Genomic DNA, 27,436 nt, shown 5'->3' on the forward strand with positions numbered 1-27,436 from the left:
TATTACTGCACATTTATCCCGCCAGAGTACACAAAAGTTTTGCCGCCTTTTGCTATGTCGATTAAAACGTTTATTTTACAATACTTTATTAATCCTTCCATTATGTAAGCATTCGTTTGTGAAAATATACAACAATGTAGCATATTCGGGTGCTGAAATATTGGGAAAAGTAGTTTTCCATAAGATAGAAAACCTCGAAAACTATGGGATACGCCTCACGCTGTAAAATTTTAGAGCCAGTAAACGGTCGAAAAAAAGCTCGGAACACTTCACACGTGAAGATTTATTAAAATATGGACTTCATTCAGGTAAGATCTTCAGTCAAAATCATTTTATCTTATTTTATTTCAGTTTATGACCACAGTTGACTAAATAATGCCGAACATAACCCAAAATAGTGTTATTATTTTTCAGGATAATCCACTAAATCCTTCCTTTATCCTTTAAACTCGCACCACGATTGCGTAGAAGGTATTTTTGGTAAAAAATGGGCGCTTTTTTCCTTCATTGGTAATATTTGTGTACCTTAGTTGTACCAGTAACGCCACCTGCGCTGAGCTTTGCGTAATATGCCCTATTTGTCTCCATTAAAATAGTTTTTGTGATATTCGACTTCGACAGACAACGTAAAAAACAAATCCTGCTTGACTGATGCTCGATTTGTCTGCCAGCATATCCTTGTTTATAAGACAAACCGGATGATGCAAGATGTTTGTAAACAAACAATGGATTTTTATGATTAAATTATGTGAAATGTTTAAATGTTGTCACTACATAGTATAAAACAAAGTCGCTTTCTCTATCCCTAAATCCCTATGTATGCTTAAATCTTTAAAACTGCGCAACGGATTTTGATGCTGTTTTTTTAATAGATAGAGTGATTGAAGGGGAAGGTTTATATGTATAATAACATCCATTAAATGGAGAAATAGTGTTATTTTTATATAGTTCTATTACCCGTTTAGAGAGGGTTTTGTATCTATTAATTCCATGGGATCTATTCACAAATTTAGGAACATGATGTTCTTATATCTGTGGATCTATTTCGCTTCATCGACGGCTTCAGTTTTTATCGACGGGAGATCCAGTCCAAAAACACAGATTACATTATAATATTTCCAGTACCAATAAGACATATTGAAAGGGCCCCGTGTGCGGCAATAAGATACAAAAATGTAGTAGAAATCGCTTAGTAGATAATTGCCATTGTATGGCAACACCGACATCAATTCTTTGTTTACAACGCGAACGAACGGATGAAACAAAAACAAGTTCAAATCGTTTCATTTGGTTTCAGTTGCAGTTGGTGATTGTTGATCGGCCTAAGATAATTATTTTAGTAGCTTACGCATTGTTTGTCATTGAATTGAATTTATTTTAGTTAAGTATACAGTGAAAAAGAAAGTGAATCAAAAAAGTTGTGTATCCTTTGTTTTAATTTCTAAGTGGGCGTTGTTGCCGTTCCTACATACATATTTCAGTTAACAAGTTCTTATTTATTTCTCATAGTATAGGATTTATTTCTTGATAACGAATACAGTGATAATATTTTAGTGCAGGAGTTCAAAAGTTATGCTTGAACTGCTTGAAATGAGTGAATTTGAACGTTATATTGTGTCTGACGCAATAGCGATTTGGCAACAGCGCACGGAGTCGGACTGAATTTTAAATTTACCGATGTTTTAGTAAAACAAATCGCATACCCTACATCTACGACACATTTTCAACTTTTTATGAGGTATGTTGTTTTTTGGTTCGTTTAACAGCTTGCATTTATTTTTTACTAATGATTTGTAATTAAAAGTAAGTGTAATTGCCGTTTCGATTTTCCCGCGCATGACGTAATTTTGTAGCTCAATCTCGGCCATCTTTTTTTGTCCAATCAGTCTTCTGTCAAGCGCTCTAGAATTTGTTCGTACGGGCGTGAAACAAAAATTTACAACTCATAAGGAGGTTTTTACGGCAAAAACCGCCACGGAAGCATCCGGGTAAGTCAAGAACTGCAATTGCACTTTAATTTACTTATTTGTTAACATTATTGTTTGTGAAACCTCCCTTTCAGAAATTCTAACCTAGCTTTGTAAGAAGTAGTTTTAGGTCAGCCAGTGTCATCTTACGGAGAAAACTTCAAATTTGCTCATTTATATTTGCATATTTTAGCCTCAGGCACCTTTTACGTAGGTGAAATTCTTTTTTCTATGAAGTATGCATAAGTATACTTAAAGAAAGTTAGTAGGCTTCGGGCATGTTTCGGGCTTCTAACGCTAGTAACGATGACATTCGAAGGGTTTTGATATAATAACTGAGAGTTTAAAGATACATGTCGCCCTTTTTTAACATAATAAAAGAAGTTGCTATTGGACTATTTTTAGAGAGTCCATAGTTTTGTCATTCTGAACAAGTCTCGACTTGTTTCAAAGTTGCGTAATAATTACTTCTCAAGTGTTCAGGAAACTTTCAAAAGTGGTAGAAATGTCTAGAAACGTTGAGCTTAACAATGACCTATGATATGAGCCACAGAGATGAGTTTATGTCCAAACAGTCCCCAAAACAGTATTCCAAATAGTATTTTTAAAAGGAGGTGCTAATCTCATTGGTTGGCTCCATAGATGGGTTTCCTACCAGTTTCTTTCCTATATAGTCACCTCCCAGTTTCTTCTAGAAAAGTCTAGTGCAAATTCATTTAAAATTTATAGGAATTTAAAAATACTGGGAGGAAACACCTAATCAAACTACCACCACCTTTTTTTAAATATTGCAATAAGAATTAAAAAACTAAGATGTGATTTGGAGCTTGTATAATTAACTCACAATGTACTTTTTTGTTAAATAAAGTTGTGAGTCATTTGTTGATTCATTCTGTAGAAATAGAAAATTATGAATAGTTCTACTACTATGGATTATCGTCATCTGTTTGGGAACACCAGTGCAAGGTACCACAATTCATCCCCAATTACCAAATATCATCCTATGAATAATTTTGGGACGTTCCTGTTTGACATTGTGGTAAATTTCCTTTATCCATCGAAAACAAACAATAAAATCTTTTGTACTGAAAACATTATCGATCTAGTTTTACGTACATGGATTAAATGTCTGAATGGTGGTTTCATCATAACTGATATGTGTGTATTTAGGACATTGATAAGGTGACTTTAGATTTGTTCTTTTATTCCATTTTGTTTTTCAATATAATAAATGGAACTTGGAATTTAGTCAAAAAATTTAATTAGAATCCCTCAAAACCCTGCAAACTTTGTGTTTCTCTCTCTCCGTTTATTTTGTTCATTGTGAAGCGACAGCGTAAAAAATAAACTACTACTTAAAATTTTGAAAATTTGGTTGTGATTTTACAATCGCCCGTCTATAGTCAGCCTTCCTTGGGAATGTTAATGTTGCCTATCAGCGGCTAAGGCTTAGTAGCTGCATACTACATCCGAGAATATGGAGTGGTCCTGTTCTAGGGCGAACCACACGTCACGGCCAAATTTTGGCGATTTAGATTACGTCACAGCTTACATGCGTGGAAGTTAATCGTAAGAAGTTCTGTCAACTGGGGGGCTACCATAAAACATAAAACACGTATCACGTCATTGCGTCCACATGTTTTCTTTTTTTACACGATATGGGAAAAAGAGGCGGCATGTAACGTTATATTAACGTGCTACGTGTTTGTATGTGTCGTGGTAGGCCTTCGGGTCTTGTCCCGATTGTTGTCATGCGAAACTACGACGCAATATCCATGTTTACAGAGGTGTTCTAGCTACGCAGTAGTTGCAACTCCGATTAAACATTTGTATAATTATGAGGGCAATAACTGCGAATAACATTTGTTAGGACAGCAGGCGCGCATTGAAAACCTTGTATTTTCATGATTACAAATTAAAACTACTCTCTCCCTCGGTTTCCGGGATGAAAGGTACCCTATGTCCTTCTCCATGCAACTACATGAATGCAAATTTTCAAAAAGATTGGTTTAGTGGATAGAGCGTGAAGAGGTTACAAACTTTCGAATTTATAATGTTAGTTAGGATTAATTTGAAGTAGCACCCTACTTGAATGCCAAATAAATTTCATGCAAAGCTTTCATCAACATTTTTTGAAACCAAATTCTCGTTGCGTACGCGCTTTTATATAGACCTTGAAGTGGTTTATAACTAAGCGACGTCATCCGTCAGTGTCGTTCGTACGCCAGGTGTTAATTTTTTGTTTAGAAAATTCTGGCGCTTTTTGTACGCCACATAATGTGTAGCTATGGCCATCGGCTATATGTAACTTGTAGATAAAGCAAAAAAGACAGAGCCCATTGTATATAGCTGTAGCATTCGTAACTTCTCGCTACCTATATGTGATGTGTATAATATACGCATGAATGTATGCTGGTCAAATTGATTTTTCCCCGGACAAAGAATTATTCTTTCGCTCCCGTGGAAATTTCAATGTGAATAATGCGAATGATGTCACATGCAACAAAAAAATTACTAGACTATCAATTCATTTTATATGTAATTCGCCTTCGTGGATCTTTGCAATGATGCATTAAATGTAAAACAGTGAACTTAGGTCGGTGAGGTGCATCATACTTAGAACATCCCCCCAGGAACATCTGAAAAGTTCCACCTGCAATAAATAAGTCGTCTACGTAAATAACCAACTAAAGCGAACTTACTTTCCATTAGTATAAATTAAATCATAGTTTTCTATCCAAACACTATTATTAAGCACATCTTCAGTCGTTATGTCTACTTACATATTTGATTTGGACGTTATAGAGTTACATAACATAACTGATAAAAAGCGGCCCACCTTGATTTTTTTGCGGATAAGCTGAGTACATGGTCTTGACTGGTTTGGACACGAGGTCTAAATCTTAATCAAGACGTTGAGCTCAGGAATTCAGAATACAGAATTTTCTAATCTAAGACCTTAGGAAAGATGATATGTAAAAACAAAACTCGATCAAAACAAAATCACAAATAAGTCAAATCGTAGAATAGTCAAGTTCGAAAATAGTTTTTCTTTAATGTTAATTCAATCACTTATCTCATTAGCTAGACCTATCATTACCGAAATAGATTAACAATATCGCGATATTTTTAGCGGCGAACGTCTCCGCCGTCAACCTTCATCATTGTCAAGTCCATTATCTTACTGAGACTGAGATTAGTGATTTTTCTAAATTTATCAAAAGTTTGTTCAAGTAGCTAATGTTGTTCATACGATTTTCTGAGTTCTGTATAGAAATGGGTTAACCGTCGGTAAGATATTGGTGACTTTAATTATTCCGGGATACCTGGATGCTTTCTAACCGGTTAGCTGCTTGCCTATTTTCTTCTTCTCTTTGCATACTCTTACGCATCTTTAGTTGTCAGACATAGCTCTATCAGCGCGATATTATCAACATACATGCACAACCAAGGTCATGTGTATCCATGACGATGCTAGATACTTCTAATATCGCACGAACTGTGGGTTGAGCTTTTGTGAACGTCGACGATAACGAAGAAAGAGTATTTCCTTGGCTTGATTGAGAGGGTGGTGATCGATTAAATTACATGAGTCAAATTGGTACACAAACTCATGTGACACGTGTATGATTCGAACCAGGGACCTTTCAGTTCACAGGCTTAACTATTACACCACCACCGCTTCAAGTAAAAAGAGTAGGATTTAAAAAATCTGAATTTTAAATCATTCCAAATTATTATTTGTAAACGATAAGGATCGTATTAAGTGAAGAAGCACCGATTACCTCTACAGGATTGATGCGTGATAACCATCTTACACTTACTGACTTAACACTGGCACGACCAAGGACCATTGTTGTACAAGTAATAAATCATTTAACACTAGTGATGTAATTGTCAAAATACGAGTACCTTAAATGTTTTTCATTGGAACATTACCATATTTGTTGACTTCAAAATATTGACGTCCCACGGTGACTTATCAGTTACAATCAGTGTCGTAAATTTCCGCTGTTTCGCGAATGGTGAGGGTTTAATTTTATGATCTTAAGATTTCTTGTCAGCTTTCTTGTAGATTTGGAGAAGTTAATTTTTGTTTGTCACAACCGTCGGAGGATATGACTATGATGATGATTTACTTGAAATTATAATCATACTTTTGTCTTCATTTTTATTTACGGGTATATATCGATGAGTGCAAATGTTTAAACCAATTTCTTGTCAGGTCTATTTAAGACGTAAAAAGTGAAGTGAAGACTTAAGAAAGTGTTATAGAAATTTGTATTATCGCAGTTTTTAACCATTTTTTTTTTCTATTTTTTTCTAATTACGTACCTATTCTTTATTTTTCTTTACGTTTCTTCAAATAAATATGTGTGTTCGTCCTAAAATTGAAGATTAATTGTAGTATTTCTTAAATTGACCTCCGCATTCAAAGTGAAATCGCTTGTTGCAAAAGCGGGTCACGAATCATCATTTATGGCCCAGTGAAGCCCAGGCACAAACCCACACATAGTTGGGTTTGCGCCGGGCATAAATGTTTATGTCCAGTCGTAAATTCATCTTTGTCATGATAATCAATTGTGTTGTCATTCCTGTTTTATTCTGCTGTTTTCTTTGAGTGGACGGGTCAAGGGAATAGCCCCAAATTATAGATGTACGTCAATCAATCTTCACATTGATTGTTTGAAAGACTGTGTAGTGTTGCGAACTATCGATAGTTAACTTCGGAAATCATCTATAATGTCGATAGGTCTATCGATGCTATCTATAGCTCAGTTTGGTACAACACTGTCTTATATACTCCAATGCTATTGATCATATTCAATTTCGAAACGAATATCGAAACTATCGATAGAGTTGTAGATTTTAGATTGACAACAATAGCTAGAACAATAGAAGTTTCGGTTAGTATATCTCTTTATAACTCGGGAACAAATCAATGTAAAAAAGTATTACTGATATTTGAACCATTCAGAGTGCCGTTACATGACTCTTTAATAAAATCGAAACATCTAGTCATGGACGAGCGTGGGTAGCGAAGTTCTGGGCAAGCGTCCATGGCTTTGACTCCAACTCTGTTATTTACGTGGCGAGGTTATATTTTATATTGGTTTCGTAATAATTCGATATATTAACCTTATAATTTTGATGATGTTACAACCGGCCGCTTGCCTGACGTCAATCATCCTTGGGCATGCTATTGTTGGCTATTAGCTGCCTAGACTATGTGTCCCTTAGTCGCGTCGTACGACATCTAGTATATGCAGTGGTCCTATTCTAGGGCGGAAACACAATTGATGCATTACTTATCGTCTACAACACAAGCTACAAAGACGCAATTATGCCTTAACTGATGATGTTAAGATAGATTGCCCAAGATCATCAAAGATGGCGTAAACTGGAGGACTACCGTCGTGGTCGTGGTATCCCGGCTACACACTATTGTTGAACTTAGATGCCGACGTGAATTTATGTACATGGAGTAGTTTGAACGAGAGCTTTTATTTGCCGCAACAAAGAACCAGCATTGTATTCCGAATCCACCTCAGTTCTACATTTGTAAAGATACCTTTGTAAAATATGGATACATTAACGATTTGTACCCGTCTCCCCCGTCCTCGATGCTTCCAAATACGTGCGTGACCTAATTCCCCACACGCAGTTAACATGCGCTTGCTCACGTCGTCTACCCCTATGACCTTGTATGGAGGCTGCCTCACGCGTGGGCGGAGTGATACGACTCCTGACGCGGTGATTTTTAATGGAAAACATTTAATTTATAATATAACAATGTTATTTTAAAATTTTCAACGATATTTTATTGCTCAACTCACGAAAAATCCAATTTACGGGTTTTGACGATACACGTGATGAAGTGATGATAGAATCATCATGATGTAATATAAGAACGAGGCTCTTGTCGGTGGAGTTCTTCCATAGCTAATTCCTTTTCTTCTGTCTCATGATGTAACTATCTTTTGGTCTTCCTGGGTCTCTTCTTCCTTCCTTCGTCTACATTTCCTTCTTAAATTTTCCTCGAGAATCATACTATCTATTTGTGTAAACCACATGAAAATCCGTGCAGTAGTTTTTGAGTTGATGGTGTAAAGACAGACGCGGCAGAGGGCTTGTTATATAATATGTAAGAATATAAATGTAAAATGCGTTTGTATTGTAAGGATACAAATGTAAAATTTATAATGCGTTATTTTTGCATTTATTATCATTTTTCGATTATCAGGTACTTAATTGCCTATGAATTTCCCTGTTACATTGAGGAGTTCGTCATTACTTGGGTGTTGTTGCGATAGGTTTGTGGTGTGCTGTATTATTATGGATTCCTTACGTTACTGCTGAAATAGTTTAAATATTAATTCTGACTAGTCAACATGTAAGTTATTTAACTTATCATTCAAGTCTTAACTAAATGTTTATCTTATCTCTATATCTGAACGTTTTTTCTTTTTCTTCCTTAGTCATAGTGCGTTGGAGGCTAATTTTTCTTCTCATTAGTTGTCAGACCATTAACAATATTAGCATACATAGGTTTACATATGGTTTATCTAAATATTGCTTCCATTTATACTGTCATCGGTAATCCTTTGAGAAAATAATCAGCAGGTTTCAAATAAAAATTAATGTATTATGGATAACATGTCCTGGCAACACTGGCCGCAAAAACACAAAATAAGCAAGCCTGCACAAGACCTGACGTCACACGACCTCCAGTAACCTCGCTTGGCTTCGCGACTGACGTGGAGCCTGCATCATTAACCTTGCCACGGCTTTGCTTTAACGGATTAAATTATATATATATATATATATATATATATATATAACTGGCCAGTGAGTTGCTAATTCTTTTTTCAATTTGTCTCTGGTTCTGAAATTTTTAAATCGATATTCAGCGGGAAAGAAAATTTACGAAATGTGAGAAAACGTTTTCTTAAAACGATGGATGATATGGTGACAAAACTTCGTCTAGAAAACTTAAAATGCAAAATTCTTAACAAATGTGATGCATAAATCATCAAAAGTCACCAAAGTGTTCTTTGGTGACTTAAGAAAAGTTTTCCCGTTATTCTGGTCAAGGCAATTTTGCCTAGTTATTTTTAACTGTCCCGGAATGAACTTGAAGTCGTTGATATTGTAGGTTATGTAAAACCAACATTTATCAATTTGTCATATACTTTTTTAACAAACGGAGGCCAAGTTGCTCAAGATTGTTGTTAATGTTAGTCAAAATGATAATTAAACATGTGCATGTGTGTGTATTTATTTTTCAAAAAAAAAAAACTATTTTCTAAGTACAAGTAGGAAGTAGAAAATATGCTTGTTTTGGAAAATCTTAATTGACTCGCGGAAGACCTATCTTTTACGTCAAAGACATTCACCGAACATTCAAAAGAACAATGGAACGTTTTATTGAATCTGGCATTGTTTGTAGACTGTTTCCAAGCTACTATTGTTGACGAGTCTGCTATCTCCCCCTCACTTTCTTCTGACGAACGCAGAAAATTTATCATTGTCTCAAGTCGTTTTTTCTGCTGATTTTCTGTTCTTATTTATATTTTTTCCATTTTTTAGTACATGCTTAATTGCAGTTTCAAAAACATACATACTAGTGTTTTCTTTATGTGGAACGAAAGGAGTACGAGATCTTATCTTGAGAAAGAAAAATTTGTTGCCTTGGTAGTGTGAAGAATCTGTATTATATGCTTTGATTATGTCAACGTTAGTGTTCAGAAGCCTAGCTCCGAACTCCGAATTAAAATCGTCATATAATTCCGTCCCGAATAACCTTTACCGCCGCTCCACTTTCCCGTCAATAATAGCCAGAAATAGACATTTGAAATTAGAACGGTAGCCGCCATCTTTTTGTAACGGAAATCGTCCATGGAGCGTATGGTATGGTAATTTACTTGGCTATTTGGTGACGTCTTCACTGTTATAATGACTCTTTGTGGTTGGATGAGTCTAAATTTGGAAATTTTGGTTTAAAATAATTTTGTTCCATGTAAGAAGTTATCGCCATTTGGATTTTATATTGTGAAATACTGTTCTTATGCAACATTCAAACGTTAGAACACAAAATGAATGAACATTCTCAACCAGTCCAAACCAAATACAAATCTTTATTTTATTTATGTTATTTAAGATTGTTACACATTGCTAACACTGCGAAGATACTTTAAAGGTGAACTCATGATGTTTGTGCAAAGAAAGTTGGCAATTGTTACATATTATGTGTGAAATTATTTCATAATGGCCTCCTCCACGCAACCGATTGTAAATAAGGGTTTACGCAATTTCCTTGTGTATTTTGCTAGATTCATGGAACTAATTGAAAATTTATATTGCGTATACTGGGTAGCTGGTTAAGTTACTTTTCCATATGAGTTGTGAAAGCTGTGTGGAAAAAACAACATCGTAAAATCTTATAGCTATGCTAATCTTGGCGTCTTTACGTTTTTCTTATCATTGAGTTAGTTAAAAAGACACTTCCTCTGGTTCAACAATGGTATAAAACTATTCACTTGTTAACGTTTGACTTGTTTACTTGCCCTAAAACCGTTTATAATCCAGGGGTCATGTGGTATACACAACACTGTTTTGTAATCTAAAAGGGCATCGAACTCAGATGTTTCATGAACAGCGCATGTCTAACTGTAATAGTTATAATATTTACTATACATGCTCTGGATACAGAGTAGTGCAATTTCTAAATTTATGATCTACAGATATACTGCCAATTTAATAATGTAATTGCTGGATGTATACGCCAGTTTCAACGCACACATATCAAGTCTATAATTTCATGTAACTTTCACTGGTTTTATCGTACGCATCGCGGGTTCTTCTCTAAATTCCTGAGGTTGCATTTCATGAGGATTAGCATTTTTGTCACGCATAATTTTTGTGCGTTTGCATAGATATGAAGAGGCGATGTATTTTTACAAGCGTTTATAATCTTTAGTACTCGTTTGCTGTCATTTTGTTCATGTTTTCTTTCTTGTAGTACCGAAAGTGTGTATACATTGATTTTTTCTTGGCTTGTGTCGAAATTAACGAATTCACATCTTGCCTGATTAAAAAAAATATGGTGTACCCAGTATTATTTTTTGATAAAAATCTTGCAATGCTATACACGATTCTTCGGCTTAATTTTGTTTTTATTAGGATGTTAAAGCTAATGATAATAGAACTGATATAATAGAAATTGATCCTTGCAGCGTAAGATAGCTGCTGAGTCGACGAACATTACTGAACATTGCTGGCATTACGTAAAAGCGTGCGCTATTTGATGCTCGTGCCGGTTCAGTAGGTAGATAAGGTGACCCAGACGTACGTTTTGATAAAATATTGGCATAAATTGCTGCTATCTAACGGTTTTGTTGATAGTGTCGTTCGTGGATAAACAATTATAACGCATGTTAATTTACCAGTTTTAATAGACCAGCTGAAGCCGGCAGCTCCGTTCGCTGTAGCCTATGGTTAATCCTCGGGTCTTTAACTATATCTGTTCCATTTTATCAAAATCGTCCCAAAGGTTTGGTCGTGATGCTTTCAAAATTATAATATTAGTATGGATGGATACTATGAGGTATATGCAGTATACAGTTAAACGTAACAAAGTCTAGACTCTCTAAGCCTCTGTCTAACTCGTAAGGGACAAGGACGTGAAACTATATGTATTCTGAGAGATATCCCTGATTTAATAGACCATTTTGATGAAAATGTATTTAAAAATTCTTCCATGTTGAATATTCCAACCCTTTGTTAAGGGGTACCTACGTTTTTGTTGAAAGTACTTACAATGAAGAACATGATATTAATTTAAAAGTATAAGTCGGGAAGCCGTTGTTTCGCTTTCTATGCAATGTAGAATCAGCTTAGCATGAGAATATTATAAAATGTATTACGTGGTCATAAATACCCTGATGATATAACATACGATAGGAATTTTCTTTTCTGTTTATCACAGTTCGTCCCGGTCTACAATTTTTTCTTGTTGATTCTAAAAATATGTTGTTTTTATCTCAACTTTTAGGCGGTGTATCGACATAGTGTTGTTGGTAAATTATATTTTGGTTCTGTAAATCGTACTAATATTATAAATGCGAAAGTTTGTGAGGATGTGTGTATTGTGTGTATGTTACTCACGCCAAATCTACGGGATTTATGAAATTTGCTACACGGGTATAATATAACTGGAATCCCAAATAATTCAGAAGTACCTAATACGTATTCACATATGGTTTCGTATAAATAATGTCCTATAATGTATAACCCATTATGCCCTAAGAATTAGACCTCTCCATATACATACATACATGTATATACATACTCCCATCGATGTCCTAAGGATAGGTAACAATAGCGTTCCTAAGGAGGGTTGACGTCAGGCTGGTTGTAAGATCACAGCTCAGCACAGTATCTCTGGGTTATTGGCGTTAAAGCCTTTAATGCTACCGGAAACACGCGAGGATAAAAGATAGATATATTACTATGTACATTCATTACATATTTACGAAGTTAATATAGTTTTAAAACATGTCATTGGAACTCTGGTGTATTATTTTAAACGCTTTAATTAATGCGAAACAGACGAGTTGTCTGTGAATTTTATCAATATTTTTATTTTATCAAAGGCGTAATTGATATTTACACAATTGCGATATATTGACGTTCGATATCTTAACTGATTACGTCGGCACGACACTCTCGACTCTTCCTATTTGTGCGTACTTTGGACTGGATTTGACCAAAATTAAATTATTCACGAGTGTTGTGACCATAGATGGGTTTACGGCCAGCATTTGTCCGGTTTTTGCCTAAAACAGTCCGGCGCAAACCCGTCTTAATGTTTGGATGAGCGCCGAATTGTTTGGGTAGAAACCGGCATCTATGGTTGTGATACTTGCATATTTCTTATTAACTACTGAGATATGCTGGACCTATTATCGCTATTGTATCAACATCCGAATCTCACCAGTATATATTATATTTGTCTCATTTGAGAGGGTGTTGAGACATAGATCTTTATTGCAATTTAATGTATATCATTCATATTCTGCATTAATTAAAAGGATGTACTCTTTTGGGAATGTAGATCAGGAGCGCTGCTTGAAAATTTAGTTAGAATTATGTAAACTTTTGTCTGAAGAGGTATTTCGATTTATTAACCCCAGAAAATTCTAGAAAGGCCTTTCATAATTGAGGTTAGACAGGATATAGTGATAATAGATCTTTGGTTTAAATAACACCAGTGTTAACAATAACACAATAATAAAGACGATTAGCGAAAAATGTATAGGCGTTTTTGGCGTGGTATCATCAGCTAATTCATAGTTTAGTAAATTACGCAATTATTAATTGTATGTATACGTAAATCGCTATAGATTAGTAGGTATTAAAAAAACATAAACAATGAGTACAGTAGTAAAATGTGATAAGACCCGGCATGCCCCAAAACGTGACATTAATTCTTAATTATACGTCACGGATGCGTAAAGAAAATTATATTTGTTCAATTAATGCATTCTAGTTAGAATTTTTGAGTGTCTGGTCTACGTAATGAAGGTTCTTTGTTTATGGAAAAAAGCTACGCGAATAATGAAACTATAAGTTTTACTATGAGACTTGAAGCCTTGATTTTTTTAGCTGAGCTATGGTGCCATATCACTTTTTCTGCATCAGCACAAAATAGATTTCATTTCATATCGAACTTGATATGTTCTTATTATTCAATTACACAAGGCTTATAGATATTATTATATTCTTATTCGTAATCTTATTTGCAGTATAATATCACACTGTCACGCTTACATATTTTATCGTCGAATATACGAGAATGTCAAAGGAATGATCTTTTGATATTTAAAGTCCTAATCTGCCTTTTTGTTATGTTTTTATAGATGATATTCATGTTTTGGTATGATTTTTGTTGTAATTGAAATAAGTTGATACTGGCTGATCTATCAATATTCGTATTGAATTTTATTATTGGCGTAAAATCTTTTTTTATTTTAATAGTTTTCTTATTTTTCATTACACCTAGGTTCCTATTTCTACATAAATTCAATGCCATATATGCAATCTTATAATAATTTACAGGTATTGTTACTACTGCTAAAATTGTTTTTATCGAATCCCTGTCAAGCGACCCCTTCTCACTAGTTTGTGAGGAACCTTCACTGGTTCAAATAAAAATAGTATTAAGGGTGTTCCACCCAGTGTATACTAAGGGTCAAGGGATTGACCGTGGCATTTCTCAAAGTATTTCTTAGACTTTAGTGTCGTTGTGTCTTGTTTTACGAGCGCAACGTACTAGGCCTACAGCTGTGTTCAACCACTGCTGTACGTGTATCTGACTCTTGATAAGAGGCGCTGAAGCGGCTGGGCAATCGTCTTTCAACAAGGCATTGTACCCGGTAGCTTGACGAACTAATCCCATCCTCGACTTCATCCACGACTTTCACCAAATCCTATCCACATTATCTACTTCCTGAATTATCTCCAAATACAGTATATTTCCTTTTATCTTTTTCCCACGTTATAATTTCGGGATTTTCACTTTAAAATCTCTACTATTAGCACCAAATCCTGAAATACTTCCCGGAATCCTGAAGTCCGTCTATATAGACGACTTCATACCCGCCTACAACCCCCTAACTGTCACCGCTCAGCGGCCGCGGCTGCTGTGTGCTGACCAAGCGTCCTCTTGTCAGGTACTAGGGCCTCCGCGCCCGGTCGCTCAAACCGTCGGGTCGTCGAGCCGTGGGGGGATCGGCGCGAGCATACACAACGACATATAGCCGCTGCTTGCTCCTGCGCCAACGCTTAGGTAAGTCCATATTTAATTTATATACTTTGAAATTCAAGTAAAGAAAGTACTAATATCACCCAAAACGTCAAAATTTATAAGTATTAACTATAATGCTAATTTAAATCCATGTCTGACGATAAAGAGTGCGTCCAAATATTTGTACAAACAAAATTTGACATTGGATTGCATATATGCTAATAAACGCAACTAAAAACTTCAGCAATGTCAGCAATGCAAAGATGACCTTGGTTCACAGTCTGCAAAAATAGGCTTGTTAAAACAGTTAGTGTTTTGGCGTCATGTTTATGCAGATTACTTCAGACATGTTTATATTAATAAGTAACATTATTCATAAACACTAATATATTTAAATGCGAATTACACAAGGCATAGTGTTTTATCTATTAACATTTAAATCGGTAATAAACAATACAATTATTATCTGCCATCGGTTTTAACTGCATATACGAGACGAACCTTGCCTTTTCTTTCAACTGATCCACCTTCTTGAATACTTACTTCGCTGGCTTAGCGACCTAAACTGGATCTCGGCCTCCAATACCAGAAATTCCTATTCTGCACCAGTTCTTGCCAGTCGGCTCTTTGGTTGAATCCATCCAGGTTCTCAGCAATTCTTCACTCCAGCTGTACCTAAAAAAATAATAGTATGTGTTTATGTAACGTATACACACTGTCGCCGAACTCAGACACATGTCGCCACGAACGCGTGAACATTTACCGTAATGAAAAATCTGCAATGTATACCAAATCCGACAAAGTTTGGCGAACTGTTCGCGGATAGTGCGGAGACGGGTGTCGGCAGTAAAAAGGAGCAGGCATTTCTTGCTTATAGGCGACCCTAACAGCCCTAACACTTTTGGATATATATTTTCCTTTCATCAGCACTTGATCACAATCATAATATGTTTCAGTATACCTTTTGACCATGTACTTTATATTTAATTTATATACATAAATTTATATTTAAAAAATGGTAAGCCCTTCTGGCATAATAGGGATCAACACTGTTTGAATGAGTTTCTTTCGGCATTTCTTCTCAGCAGTGGTCGTTCCGAAATGCTAGTAGTTTGTAGCTTTGGTAAACATCATTTAATTTAGAATATGACGTGAAAAAGTGCCTGTGAAGGCCTAATTTCTGAATAAATGATTTGATTTTGATTTTGGATAATTAAATAAAGTACTTTTTTTAAAATACATATACAGTTGTTCTTGACTAAAAGCTCACAAACTCCAGGTGCCGATTCACTCACCGCTCGCATAGCCCGATCATGTTGAGAGCGGGCGCGAGGCACCCGGATGCTGACGAGAGCGCGTCCGCGTCCACAGCGTGCGACGACGACAGCCAACTCTACGCTACGCTCAACGAGTACCTGCTGCTTGAGAACAAGTTCCAGCCGAAACTGTGCCTGCCTGATGACCTAGAGGTAACTTTATCCTAACTAATATTATACTCTTTGTTACTCTTTCACCTGAAATCAATTGGACGGATTGTTATGAAATTTGGTACACGGGTTTTATTCCGAAATTGCCACGAAGGCGATGCCCCGGTGCGCAGCTAGTAATATTATAAATGCGATAGTAAAATTAGTTTGTTACCTCTTCACGCTCCATCTACTCAACCAAGCTTCTTGAAATTTTGTTTACATATAGAAGTTCGGAGGAGGACATTGGACACCTTTCATCCCGAAAAAAGCTAGTATTCCATATAGCCTCTTCTTATTAGCGTGTCGACTCGGCGAATTTGTAAAGACCAAGTAAGAAGCCGCGTATATAACCCAAATTATAACATTTACATAGATAAACATTGTCCAGGCCAATCTGAAAAAGATAATTTTGATCGATCGAACTTGACCTGACTTTCTGGATATACCTAATAGGCGAATCTTCATTTTTATGCTTTATTTTTCACGTTTCGCGGCGTTACATCTTCGAATACAACAGCGATATTGAGAGAGATTTAAATTTAAATCAAATATCATAATGCAATTATGTATTCACAACAAAATAAATGCACAACACGTAAAACCCACGACCCACTTAACTCTTACCGAAAACTCGCGCGTTTCCGTTTACAACAAACGTTATTATATGCATGGAGATAAGGTTCAAAATATATCACACGAGGTGGAACCTTGTCTGTCGCCTCTTTATTTGCATATTGCGAAGGTCGTCACGATCGTCGTTGGGATTTTAAAATCAACTTGTTCTGATCAATATTTCGATTGTTAAAATGTATAAATGTAGGGAAGTATTTATTTATGTATGTAGGCAATATTAAGTGTAAATAGAAATTTGAAATTAAAATTTTCAAATACAAAAGTAGTAATTCAATAGAAAAAAATCCATTAGACACTAAAGAAATACGGAAACGGGAGAAATGTACTAAAAACCATTTGCTCTTTGGGAATGCTCTGAATGCATTAATGGAAATAGCTGAATCCGTGCATGTCGTACGAGACGATAGGCATCAGTATATCGTCTCTAACATCTTCAAGCAGGCATGATGTAAAATCACAGCCATTTTTTCAATTTCAAGGTTAAGATTTTACGTTAACCGTCGTCATAGTCCCAAACGAAACCGCATGCGGAGATAAGACAGAATGATTTTTAGTTACTAATCTCCGCGTAATAACAAACTTTTGCCTCCAGAACGGCGAAGTGACGACTCGAGACCGCGACGGCGCGGCCCACGTGCTGCGCTGCCTCAAGGTGTGGTACGACCTGCCGTGCGATGTCCTCTTCAACGCTCTCAATCTGTTTGATAGGTGAGATCACATCAAACACACTCGGGTGACGGCGCAAGATCATCATTGCGAGGTCTTTGGAGGGAATTCCTAGAGTAATAGCGACGCAAGCACTGTTTGGGCGCGTTCATAGTTTTTAAGTAATACACAAATCTCCGTGGGGCCTGAGTTGTGGCTCACGTCGTCCTCGCCCTACGCCGTCTACCCCTTAATTGTTTATCTGTAGGGATGAATTTGTGTTAGTTATAATGTTGTGTGTTGTTCGGCCAGTCTGTTCCATTTTCACGCTTAAATCGGTGGACCGCTTTTGATGAAATTTGGTATGCATGTAGTTAAAGATCACCGATTGAACAAAGTTACTTTTTTTTTTTTTCAAAAATCGACTCCAAATGGAGAGTCAACATACACTCGGGCGAAGCCGCAACACAAAGCTAGTCAAACATAAATTAAAAAAATGTAATTGTGACAGGTTCCTAACAAAAATGAAGGTCCGTCCGTGCCACGTGCCCTGCATCACGGTGTCCTGCATGAACATAGCCATTGAGCAGCACGCGCACGACTCCAGAACTGAGAGGAAAGTCTCCGTAGAAGAACTGGGTGAGCATTTTACAGACTGACAGTTTAATTTGCGCTCATGTACGTTCGAAACCTTGTAAGTAGTGCGATAAAGAGATCATCTAAATAAAACCAAACCCAAGAAATGTTGGCTTGATGTCGTCTAATAAAATAACCTTTATTTTTCTCCTCGCAAAACTTCCTATTAACTAACTAGCGATGCGGCTTGACTTTCACACGATGTCGTTGTCGCTTTGTTATTAGAAAACTTTTTTATTAAAAATCCGTTTTGTTTTTCATTTGTGTGATATGTATGGTGTTATTTTCGTTGTATTTATTGTAAAAAACTTGTGGGTGTTTAGTTTACATTGAATAAACAATTATTCTATTCTATCCTTTGGGAATAAAATGTCTAAATAACTGTGAAAATGAAATCTCGAAGACAACTATGGCAGTTTCGTCCGTTAGACCTGTCCTAACTACTTACTAATTTATAAACTCAAGTTACAATTTTTCTGTTACAACGGTTCGACGATCACTGTCGCCTAATGGTCATCATGCGGGACTCATGGGGATCATGCTACACTGGAGGTCCCGGGTTCGATCCCCGGTCAGGTCAACATGGAAAATTAACTTTTTCAGATTGACGGATGTTTATCTGTATATGTATATGTTATAACATATAGTATCATTGAGTTAGTATCCCATAACACAAGTCTCGAACTTACTTTGGGGCTAGCTCAATCTGTGTGATTTGTTTATACATATTTATTTATTTATTATTTGTATGTTATCTGTTGAACATAATGAATACAAAGTTGTTTATATTCTAGTGTCAATCTCGCAATCTGCTTGTACGGCGGGCGACGTGACGCGCATGTCGCGGGTGATAGCGGACAAGCTGTCGCTGGCGGCGGCCGTGCGCGCGGTGACGGCGCTGCACTGGCTGCAGCTGTTCCGCGGCATCGTGGCGGCCGCGTGCCGCCAGCTGCAGCTCGTGCTGCCGGCTCTACAGGTCTGTGCCCTCTGTCTGTTTCCTGCCGTTTTCATCAATAGATAAAGTGATTCCTGAGGGAGATTTACGGATATAATTTATTATGTTTTTACACGAGCGAAGCCGTGACGGGCCGCTAGTTACTTATATATGAGATAGTCTAATTGTTTTTTCAAACGGCTTCGCCCACGATCTAATATCCTAAAATCCTACATTAGCAGTTATTTTTCCGAGATGAAAGGATCTATCCTTTCATCTCCTATCTCCTTCTCCGTACTTAAACATGTATGCAAAATTTTATGAAGATTGGTTAAGTAGATAGAGCGCGAAGAGGTAGTAAACAAACATTCTTTCGCATTTATAATATGGGGCCGTCCAAATCAAAAGGGATCTTATGGCGGCTGGCACTAGGTCTTTATTGCCGTTGTTCGAATATAAAACAACGGCAATCATGGCGTAAGTGCCGGGCGCCATAAGGTCCCTTTTGATTTGGACGGCCACATATTAGTTACGATATTGTAGTGCCTTTTTTTATAAATATTAGGATACATATTGTGTACCATTGTATTTAACTATATAAATAATAATTGTTATTTTTGTTTGTACTCACTCTTCAGGTTTTGGACACAACAGCCGAGAATGAAACCGGCAATAGACAAAAACTGGCGTTCATACATAGGCTTTTTTTTTTTCAAATATCTACCCCCAAATGACTACTTTAGGGGTGATAATACAAGCGAACGAAGCCGCGGTAATAAAGTGTTTATTGTCCATTTCAGGAGAGCGAGCTGGTGAACCAACTGGAGATCTGCGTGTGCGACGCTCGCTGCGCCAACGCCCGCGCCAGCGAACTGGCGCTCGTCATACTCTACCGGAAACTAGGTACATACCTACATTACATTACATCTATTCCTATAATCATTCAACGAACAATGCTTGAAACAGGCTGCTTTTTTTATAAATTTGTATCAGTTTTGTCTACTTATGGGATTGATTTATCTCCCATGTCTGGAGTTAAACAATTTTCAAGCCATTAACATCATAATGAATGCTAGATGTTGCCCGGGGCTTCGCTCCCGTGGAAATTTTGAAATTTTGAGATAAAATATAGCTATATCAATCTTGGATAATGTACTTTTCTAATAGTGAAAGAATTTTTGAAATCGGTTCGGCAGTTTCGTAGGTTACCCGCCTCAAACATACAAACTCACAAACGCTTACCTCTTTATAATAATAGTATAGATTTAAATAAGACGGGTTGGGCATAGACCGATTTAGTTTTTAAATTCCATGAATGTATACCACAACTAATAGTTTGTGTTAGTAATAAGTTTGTTGGGTGAGTGTATGTAATAAAGTTTATTTTTTAAATTCTAGACGAGCAAGTCCAGGAGTGGACCCGTAAGGTGTCATCGGAGGGCGGCAGCACTGAACAGGCCTACTATCTCAACGAGTTTGCTGCTCAGCTGCAGGCGCATTGCAATGTAAGGTTACACAAACATACAAGCTTTGTTTTTATATGTGATGACCTTTAAATGGCCGAATGTTTCTTAAATTTAGTACCTATTTTGTATGTATGGCTGTTGGTCTTCCTAATAAATAAAAATAAAATAAAATATTCTAAGCTAATAATATATTATGTTACTAACGCACTTTATAATATTTGAAACTAGCATTTGCTCCCGACTTCGATCGGGTCAATTTCACAGTTAAATTTTCCGAGATATAAAGATGTGTCTATGTCCTTTTCCATACTCCTATCTATATGTATGCGACATTTGAAGACGATTGGTTGAGCGCGAAGAGGTAACAAATTTACTTTCGCTTTTATAATGAAACAAAATATATTTTAGCTTGAAGTAACTTTTAAAAGTTATAATATTTTATACTAGCTTTTGCTCGCGACTTCACCTGCGTGAATTTTATAGTAAATTCTGGTCATTCTTTTAGAAAAATGATGAAGAATATGTTTACCAATTTTTAGCTTTTTATCTTGAAAATTGTATTAAGTTCCATACAATCTATCACCCCCCTTTTTAAGGGGTTGAGGGTTAAGAAAAATTTAAACAAGTATTCATTAATTATTGTTGTTGTAAACAACTAAAATTCAAATTTTCAAGTCATTACAACGGTGTGGAACTTTCACATATACGTTTTTCACTTCTTTCACTCCCTTTGGGGTAGAATTTTTAAAAATCCTCTCTTAGTGCTCACTTACATTCCCCAGGGAACCTACATGCAAAATGTCAGCTTCCTACGCTCAGTAGTTTCTATGCTGTACGCGTTGTCTGTCAGTCAGATAGATTGTGTACTAGATGTCAGAATCGTCGCTGGGATATTTTTAACGTCCGTTGCGTGCAGATGTGCCCGGAGTCGGTGTGGAGCGCGCGACGACGCGCGACGCGCGTGCTGCAGCGCTACGACGCGCGCGGCGCCGCGTGCGCGTGCGCGAGGCAGCGCCTCGTCTGGAGGCTCTCCGAGCGCACGCTCAAGGTGACACACACACACACACACACACACACACACACACACACACACACTCGTACTCGCCTATGTGCTCGCATCTATTTGTTACATCACTGGCTTTTTACCAGCGTGAATTTCCCGCGGGCACAGACTTTCTAAATGACATGTAAATTTTTGTTTGACATTTTTTTTCTTTCTGTAATGTATTGTTAACTAGGTATTTGACATAAATAATCATGAATATATTTATAAATGTGATGGTTAGTTTAGCATTAAAAACAATGTAATATAGGTATGTTACATTGTTTTTAATACTCATTAGACTATATATTATTAATAACTATTTAACTTCATGTAATTTTACATACCTCCGCAAAATGTATAAAGGACATATATTATGATTTCAAGTTTTTATACCTACATTTTATGCAAATAAATAAATTGATTGATTGATAAAATTACCCTATATCCTTCACCACACTGCAAATTACATGTATGCGAAATTTCAAGAGGATTGGTTGAGTAGATAGAGCGTGGAGATGTAACAAACTTGCACTTGCATTTACAATATTAAGATTAAGATATCACATATTTCGCGTCAGAGAAGCTCGTGAACGTGTGTTTATCTATGTATGCTTTTATTTATTTTTATGATATTTTATGTTTCGTGTCTGAAAAACTCGAGATATTCGTTCATTTTTTTCTTTATCATATCTTTCGCATTTTACGTCAAAAAAAGTCTGGAAAGCTCAAGTTTATGTGTGTTTATCGATATACTAGCTAAGTATAGGATTGTACTCTGTTGAATTGTGTAAGACTGTTAATTGTCTAAAACTATAAAGATTTACTGATTAAATAAATACGTAATGTTTATTGCAGGTGCTCCGGCCCACGGACCGGTTGACGTCGCTGCTGCCCACCATCGAGGAGCAACACCACGTCCAGGATCAATCGCCACCACGGAACAGGTCATTTAAACAATATTATATTTAAAAAAAAATATGGTAAGCCCTTCTGTTGTGATAGAGACTAACTTCAAATGCCGAAAATAATGAATTTTTTCAACCACACATTGAGGAAATGTTTACAGCAATATATTAGTAGTTCATTCGAAAGTTTATTTCGGCATTTTCAGCTGTGGCCGTTCCGAAACGCTTGTAGTTTGCAGCTTTTTGATGGATGCCATATAATTTTAAATTTGAAGTGAAAAAGTGCCTGTAAGGGTTTTAAATTCTGAACAGATATTTTGCGTTTCAAACAGATTAGGCGGTCTGTAGACTATTAATTAGATTGTGCAATATGAATGAACAAATCATGCTTTTCGCCTAAATATAAATAAACCAAAAACTAAAAAAATGTTCTCCTTTTGCAGATCAGGCAGCGAAAGCAGTGAAAACGAGGAGACATCTGATTGGCCGCGCAGTCCTGTGTTGCCAGTCTACTGCGACAACTGAGCTCGAACAATGGCAGTATGAACAACTTCATTTGCCACAAAATTTGAAAACGCGGCATAATAGATTCCACGGTTGTAGATTTTAAAAAGTTAATTTTGTTTTATAAATCTGTAACAAAACTACAAATTCGATAAAAAGAATTCTTCATTTTAAATTCGTTAAAAACTGGCCAGTAATGGTCGCATTTTGTTACTCTTTTCGAAAATATTTCTTTACAGATTAAAAATGTAGGGCAGCTGTGTTGGCGTAGTAGGTTAAGGTTAGATGGTCGTGTGTTTGTGTGTGTGATCCCAATTTTGAATCGTCAAAACACCGTGATCCTAGCGTAGAGCGAAATGTATCCGCCATTTTCTGAATGATAGATCTTTTTTATTTAACCAATAAAAAAAAAATCTGCCATTTTATCATTATTTCGTTGCGATTTTGCTTGCATTTTACTTATTATGAATAATTCTGTTTTATTAATAGTAATTATTTATAGAAATCTTTAAAATCCTAAATTATTATAGGTTGCCCCTCAATGTAGTCTCAATGTAGATCATTCAGGAAATGAGCATAGTCTGTGCCAACGCCAGCTACGAGTCGAAAGTGCAAGCTTAGGCTAGTATGAAAGTTTGGTGCAATCAAACAATGGTCGAACCACTTAAAATAACGGGAGTATTATTATTAATTTAAAATATTAGTTTTCTCGGGTGTGCCCGAGGTGAGTGCGTAAAACTGCTCCATACTCCCTTGCGTTTTTAGTAAAAGAAATGAATTAATATATCCGAGTCCAAGTTGAATTTAAGCGTTGAATATTGTTTCATAATGAAATATTGGTTTCGTTTTCCCTCCTAAGGACTCATTTTCATGCTTTTAAAGCCTAATATAAAAAAAACTTACTATTTTTGATTACGAAACACGATCTGCACGAAAAAAAAGTGACGTAAATAAAATATTCACATGTTAGAAAGCTTCCATGCCACTAGGTGTAGAAATTAATATTTTTTATGTTTTCAATACATGCGCAGGAGTCGTTTTGCGAATGCCACCTTGTGACACGCCCCATTAGTTGTAAACACAAGGGTGCGCCGCCGTTTCTTCCTCCATTGTCAGTCTAAACGGAGCTTTACTAAAATATTGTTAATTTTTAAGAGAAAGGTTGAAATCTAGCGAAGGAGCAAACGACCGCGCACCCGTTTAGATTTCGTACTGTGATTTTTTACGAGAAAAAACGTTACAAAAAAAATATATTCCATATTTCTTAGGTTGTAAGTAAGGAATGTCCATCTGATTTTCGTAAATTAATTGTGGCGCGCACTTGCAAATGTGTGAAGATATTACAATTACTGTAAATTACATAATATGGTCCGATTTGCCATTTTGCCGATAAAAAAGTTCCCTATTCAACTTAGAATGATATACATCACTTATTGACGTCGAAAATTAACTTAAAACTAAGTCTACCGCCGACTTGCAAAGCTCAGGTGAAGAAGATCCACTTTGCAAGTAAATGTAATGTCGAATTCAAACGCAACTGTGCTACTCCTTTACTTTTTTACGTGAGCCGTCAGTGAGGCCTAAAGATATTTTAAAAAATATATTTTAGTCTAAGCTAAGGTTTTGCGTAAAAATGTTTGTAACTTTTTTTTTTACTAAAATTAGATGTGCCAAGTGCGAGTGGTCAATTTAAAAAACAGTTTAGTGAAAAAAAAATCTATTCCACCGAAGTTCTTTTACATAATGTTAATAAATAAGTATTATAATATTTTTATTAATAAATTAATATATTATCGAATTCTTCTGACTAACTCTTTTTTTTATAGAGTTTGACATCAAAATTATCGCTACTTACATAATTATAATTAAAAAAATGTTGGCATTATTTTTTCATTAATTATTATTTCTTAGTGTAATAGTAATATAATGTTCGATATACTTATTTCTTAATCGTATCTAGATATTAATTAAATAAACAACAAAAAAAAATACAAATCTTGAAAAAAACCTAAAAAAATGATCTCAGATACGTACGTCATAGTAGAAATGGAGTAGATAAAAATAAACTACAAAAATATGTTTCCTTCAATTCTGGAATAACATTTTAAAATGTAACGGCTATGTATGTGTGTGTAATTGATTTCTCTTTCTGCTTATGTGTGTGTAGTGTGTGATATTGGAAATTCAACACATACGCCGAGCGAGATCTTTTTTCTATCAATTTTTCTAAATAGTGAAATGTATGTGTGCAGATTGTTGTATGGAGGTTGAAAAAAACCGAAGCTTTTTTGTTTTAAATGTATGATCGCATCACCGCTGTGTCCGATCAATCTTTTAGGCGTTTCGAAAAAATTTCATTTTTTCTCCAACACCAAATAACATCTAGATTTAAATTGAAGCTTGATGTATAGATAACCTCTATGTAACTATCAGCCAGTATGTCTAACGACCTCTGTGATACTCAACATATGGGCGCATATTTTTTAAGATCAATTTTGTACAATGCCATCCTCATTGATACTGCTCAAGTACGGGACATTTCTATTGGATTATTATATGAAATGTACTGTAAAAACTTAAATAAATATGGCTAATAACATATTCAATTAATAATCTTCGTAAAAGTTTCGTATGCCTTACGGCGGGACATAGAGAAGCTCATTCCAATGTATTATACCTATTATATAACCTGTGTTCACGAAATAATCTAATTGAATTGAATCTATTGCGCAAATGTATGTGAACAACGAATGCGTATGCAGTCTTAAGGTATGCAGCAATATAAAAATAAAATGTATATATGCATTCGCTGAAGCACGATAATCGAGTGTCACTTTAATTGTTAAAATTTATTTATAGTAACATTTAGTATTTTTTGTTCTCATTAATGTATAATATAACGCTTTGGCTCAACATTTGTGACGTCACTTGTGCCCACTGTCATACAAGACCTTATATTTTGTTGGTTTTTGACACATGGATAAGGTATCTTATTGGTCTTGATGTGGGTTGTGCGTGTGCATGCATTACGTTACGTACAATTTTATACAATCTGTGCTGCATACGCATTCGGCGACCGGCCTTAATATGTTACAGCTCTTGCTAGAACGAGATCGCAATATTTTTGCAAACGAAATAGATTATAAATTAATTTGATTGTTGAAAATTGTTTCAGCAACTACACTGGCTTGACAATTCGATAATTTTCTTCCATATAATGATGGTGTTTATAACAGAAATGTTATTGGAAGTGTCATGTCGGTTAAATAAAAGATCTGTCCCGTCTTGCAGTATTTTATAAGATTTATAAATCGACAATTCGGTGTTCATAATGTTTAAAATAGTAACTAATTTCATACTTTTTTATATTAATTAGCTGAATCTATAGAAAAAACGTGTACCTGTCTATAAATAGTAGAAAATGGATATATTGTCATTGTAACACCAAATGGAATGGGAAATATTGTTTTTTTAAACACCCAGTGTTGCCAGTCAAAATAACACAGCGCCCCCATTTCTACTCTTTACAGACACTATATCGAATGTGTTATACATATCCATAATTTTGATATCGAATTGTCGCATGCATTTAAATATAGTGTCGTGCCTGTGTCGCGGCGACTCGTGAATTGTGACGTCATTACACATTAACAGTCAAAACTAGAGATGGGTTAAGTGCCTTATCACTCGATTGTATGACCATTTTGAATCCGCCATAATTTTTCATCTCAAGTCAAAACAAGAAAAGAAACGATGCCGACAAAATGTGTGAGGTTTGCGGCGAAATAGTGACGTTGTATTGTATTGAAATGTATGAGATGTGGCACATTGCGCTAAGCATACGTCACGCATTAGGTCTGCGTCTGCCTTTATTTTAAATGTGTAATGAAATGTTCCGAATACATGTATGTATAATAGCATATTTTGTACTTATCTAGTTAAATGTTGTGTGCTTGTTATTGGTGTGTTAATTGTTATGTCGTCATGATGGAGCGTCGCGCGTTCTGCGTGTTAAAATCTGAAATCTCGAATCGATGAGAATAAAAGTTGGACTCTTATTTAGTGACTTTTATTTATTCAACTACTAGCCGCCCGTCCCGACTTTGGTCCGGTAATTATACACCTAAACCTTCCTCAGGAATCACACTGTTGGTGAAAGTCCGTGCAGTAGTTTATCGCGAACAGACAGACGCGCCGGACTTTGTTTATAATATGACGTAAGAATTCAGAAATACGCTACCTTAGTATGCTAACTGCGCAGTGGACAACCAACGTTTTTATATCTGTGGGACGGTTGTCCCACAGATATAAAAACTTGGGTGGTTCGGTTGTGTGTGGTTACACACAATCGAACTAATAAGCTTGGTAAATCCGGTTGTTATTTTTTGTCGAGTTACACTCAATACATTCTATGCGGGGTAGTA

At 35.9% G+C, this 27,436-nt stretch overlaps 1 protein-coding gene across 2 annotated transcripts; it reads left to right on the top strand.

Moving 5' to 3' along the window:
* Positions 1–1,236: 1,236 nt before the first annotated feature.
* Positions 1,237–27,070, top strand: CycG (Cyclin G). 2 transcript variants are annotated; one of them, XM_053766572.2, is made up of 11 exons: positions 1,237–1,738; positions 14,702–14,817; positions 16,055–16,244; positions 17,470–17,585; positions 18,034–18,161; positions 18,953–19,134; positions 19,893–19,995; positions 20,491–20,597; positions 21,475–21,606; positions 22,459–22,547; positions 22,952–27,070. In XM_053766572.2, the coding sequence occupies exons 3-11, from the start codon at positions 16,089–16,091 to the stop codon at positions 23,031–23,033; spliced, it is 1,095 nt and encodes a 364-aa protein (XP_053622547.1). In that variant the 5' UTR covers positions 1,237–1,738; positions 14,702–14,817; positions 16,055–16,088; the 3' UTR covers positions 23,034–27,070. The 2 variants fall into 2 exon arrangements, with proteins under 2 accessions (XP_053622547.1, XP_053622546.1); XM_053766571.2 differs by lacking the exon at positions 1,237–1,738 and adding an exon at positions 1,766–1,988.
* The last annotated feature ends 366 nt before the right edge of the window (positions 27,071–27,436 follow it).

This window comes from Plodia interpunctella, chromosome 29 (assembly GCF_027563975.2).
Source record: "Plodia interpunctella isolate USDA-ARS_2022_Savannah chromosome 29, ilPloInte3.2, whole genome shotgun sequence".
NCBI classification, from domain to species: Eukaryota; Metazoa; Arthropoda; class Insecta; order Lepidoptera; family Pyralidae; genus Plodia; species Plodia interpunctella.

Bases quoted from the DNA above. Each gene is read 5' to 3' on its own strand.
- CycG (XM_053766572.2), top strand. From the start codon at position 16,089: ATGTTGAGAGCGGGCGCGAGGCACCCGGATGCTGACGAGAGCGCGTCC. The intron at 20,598-21,474 runs GTAAGGTTACAC...CGTTGCGTGCAG, and splicing joins AGCTGCAGGCGCATTGCAAT to ATGTGCCCGGAGTCGGTGTG. The intron at 21,607-22,458 runs GTGACACACACA...TGTTTATTGCAG, and splicing joins TCTCCGAGCGCACGCTCAAG to GTGCTCCGGCCCACGGACCG.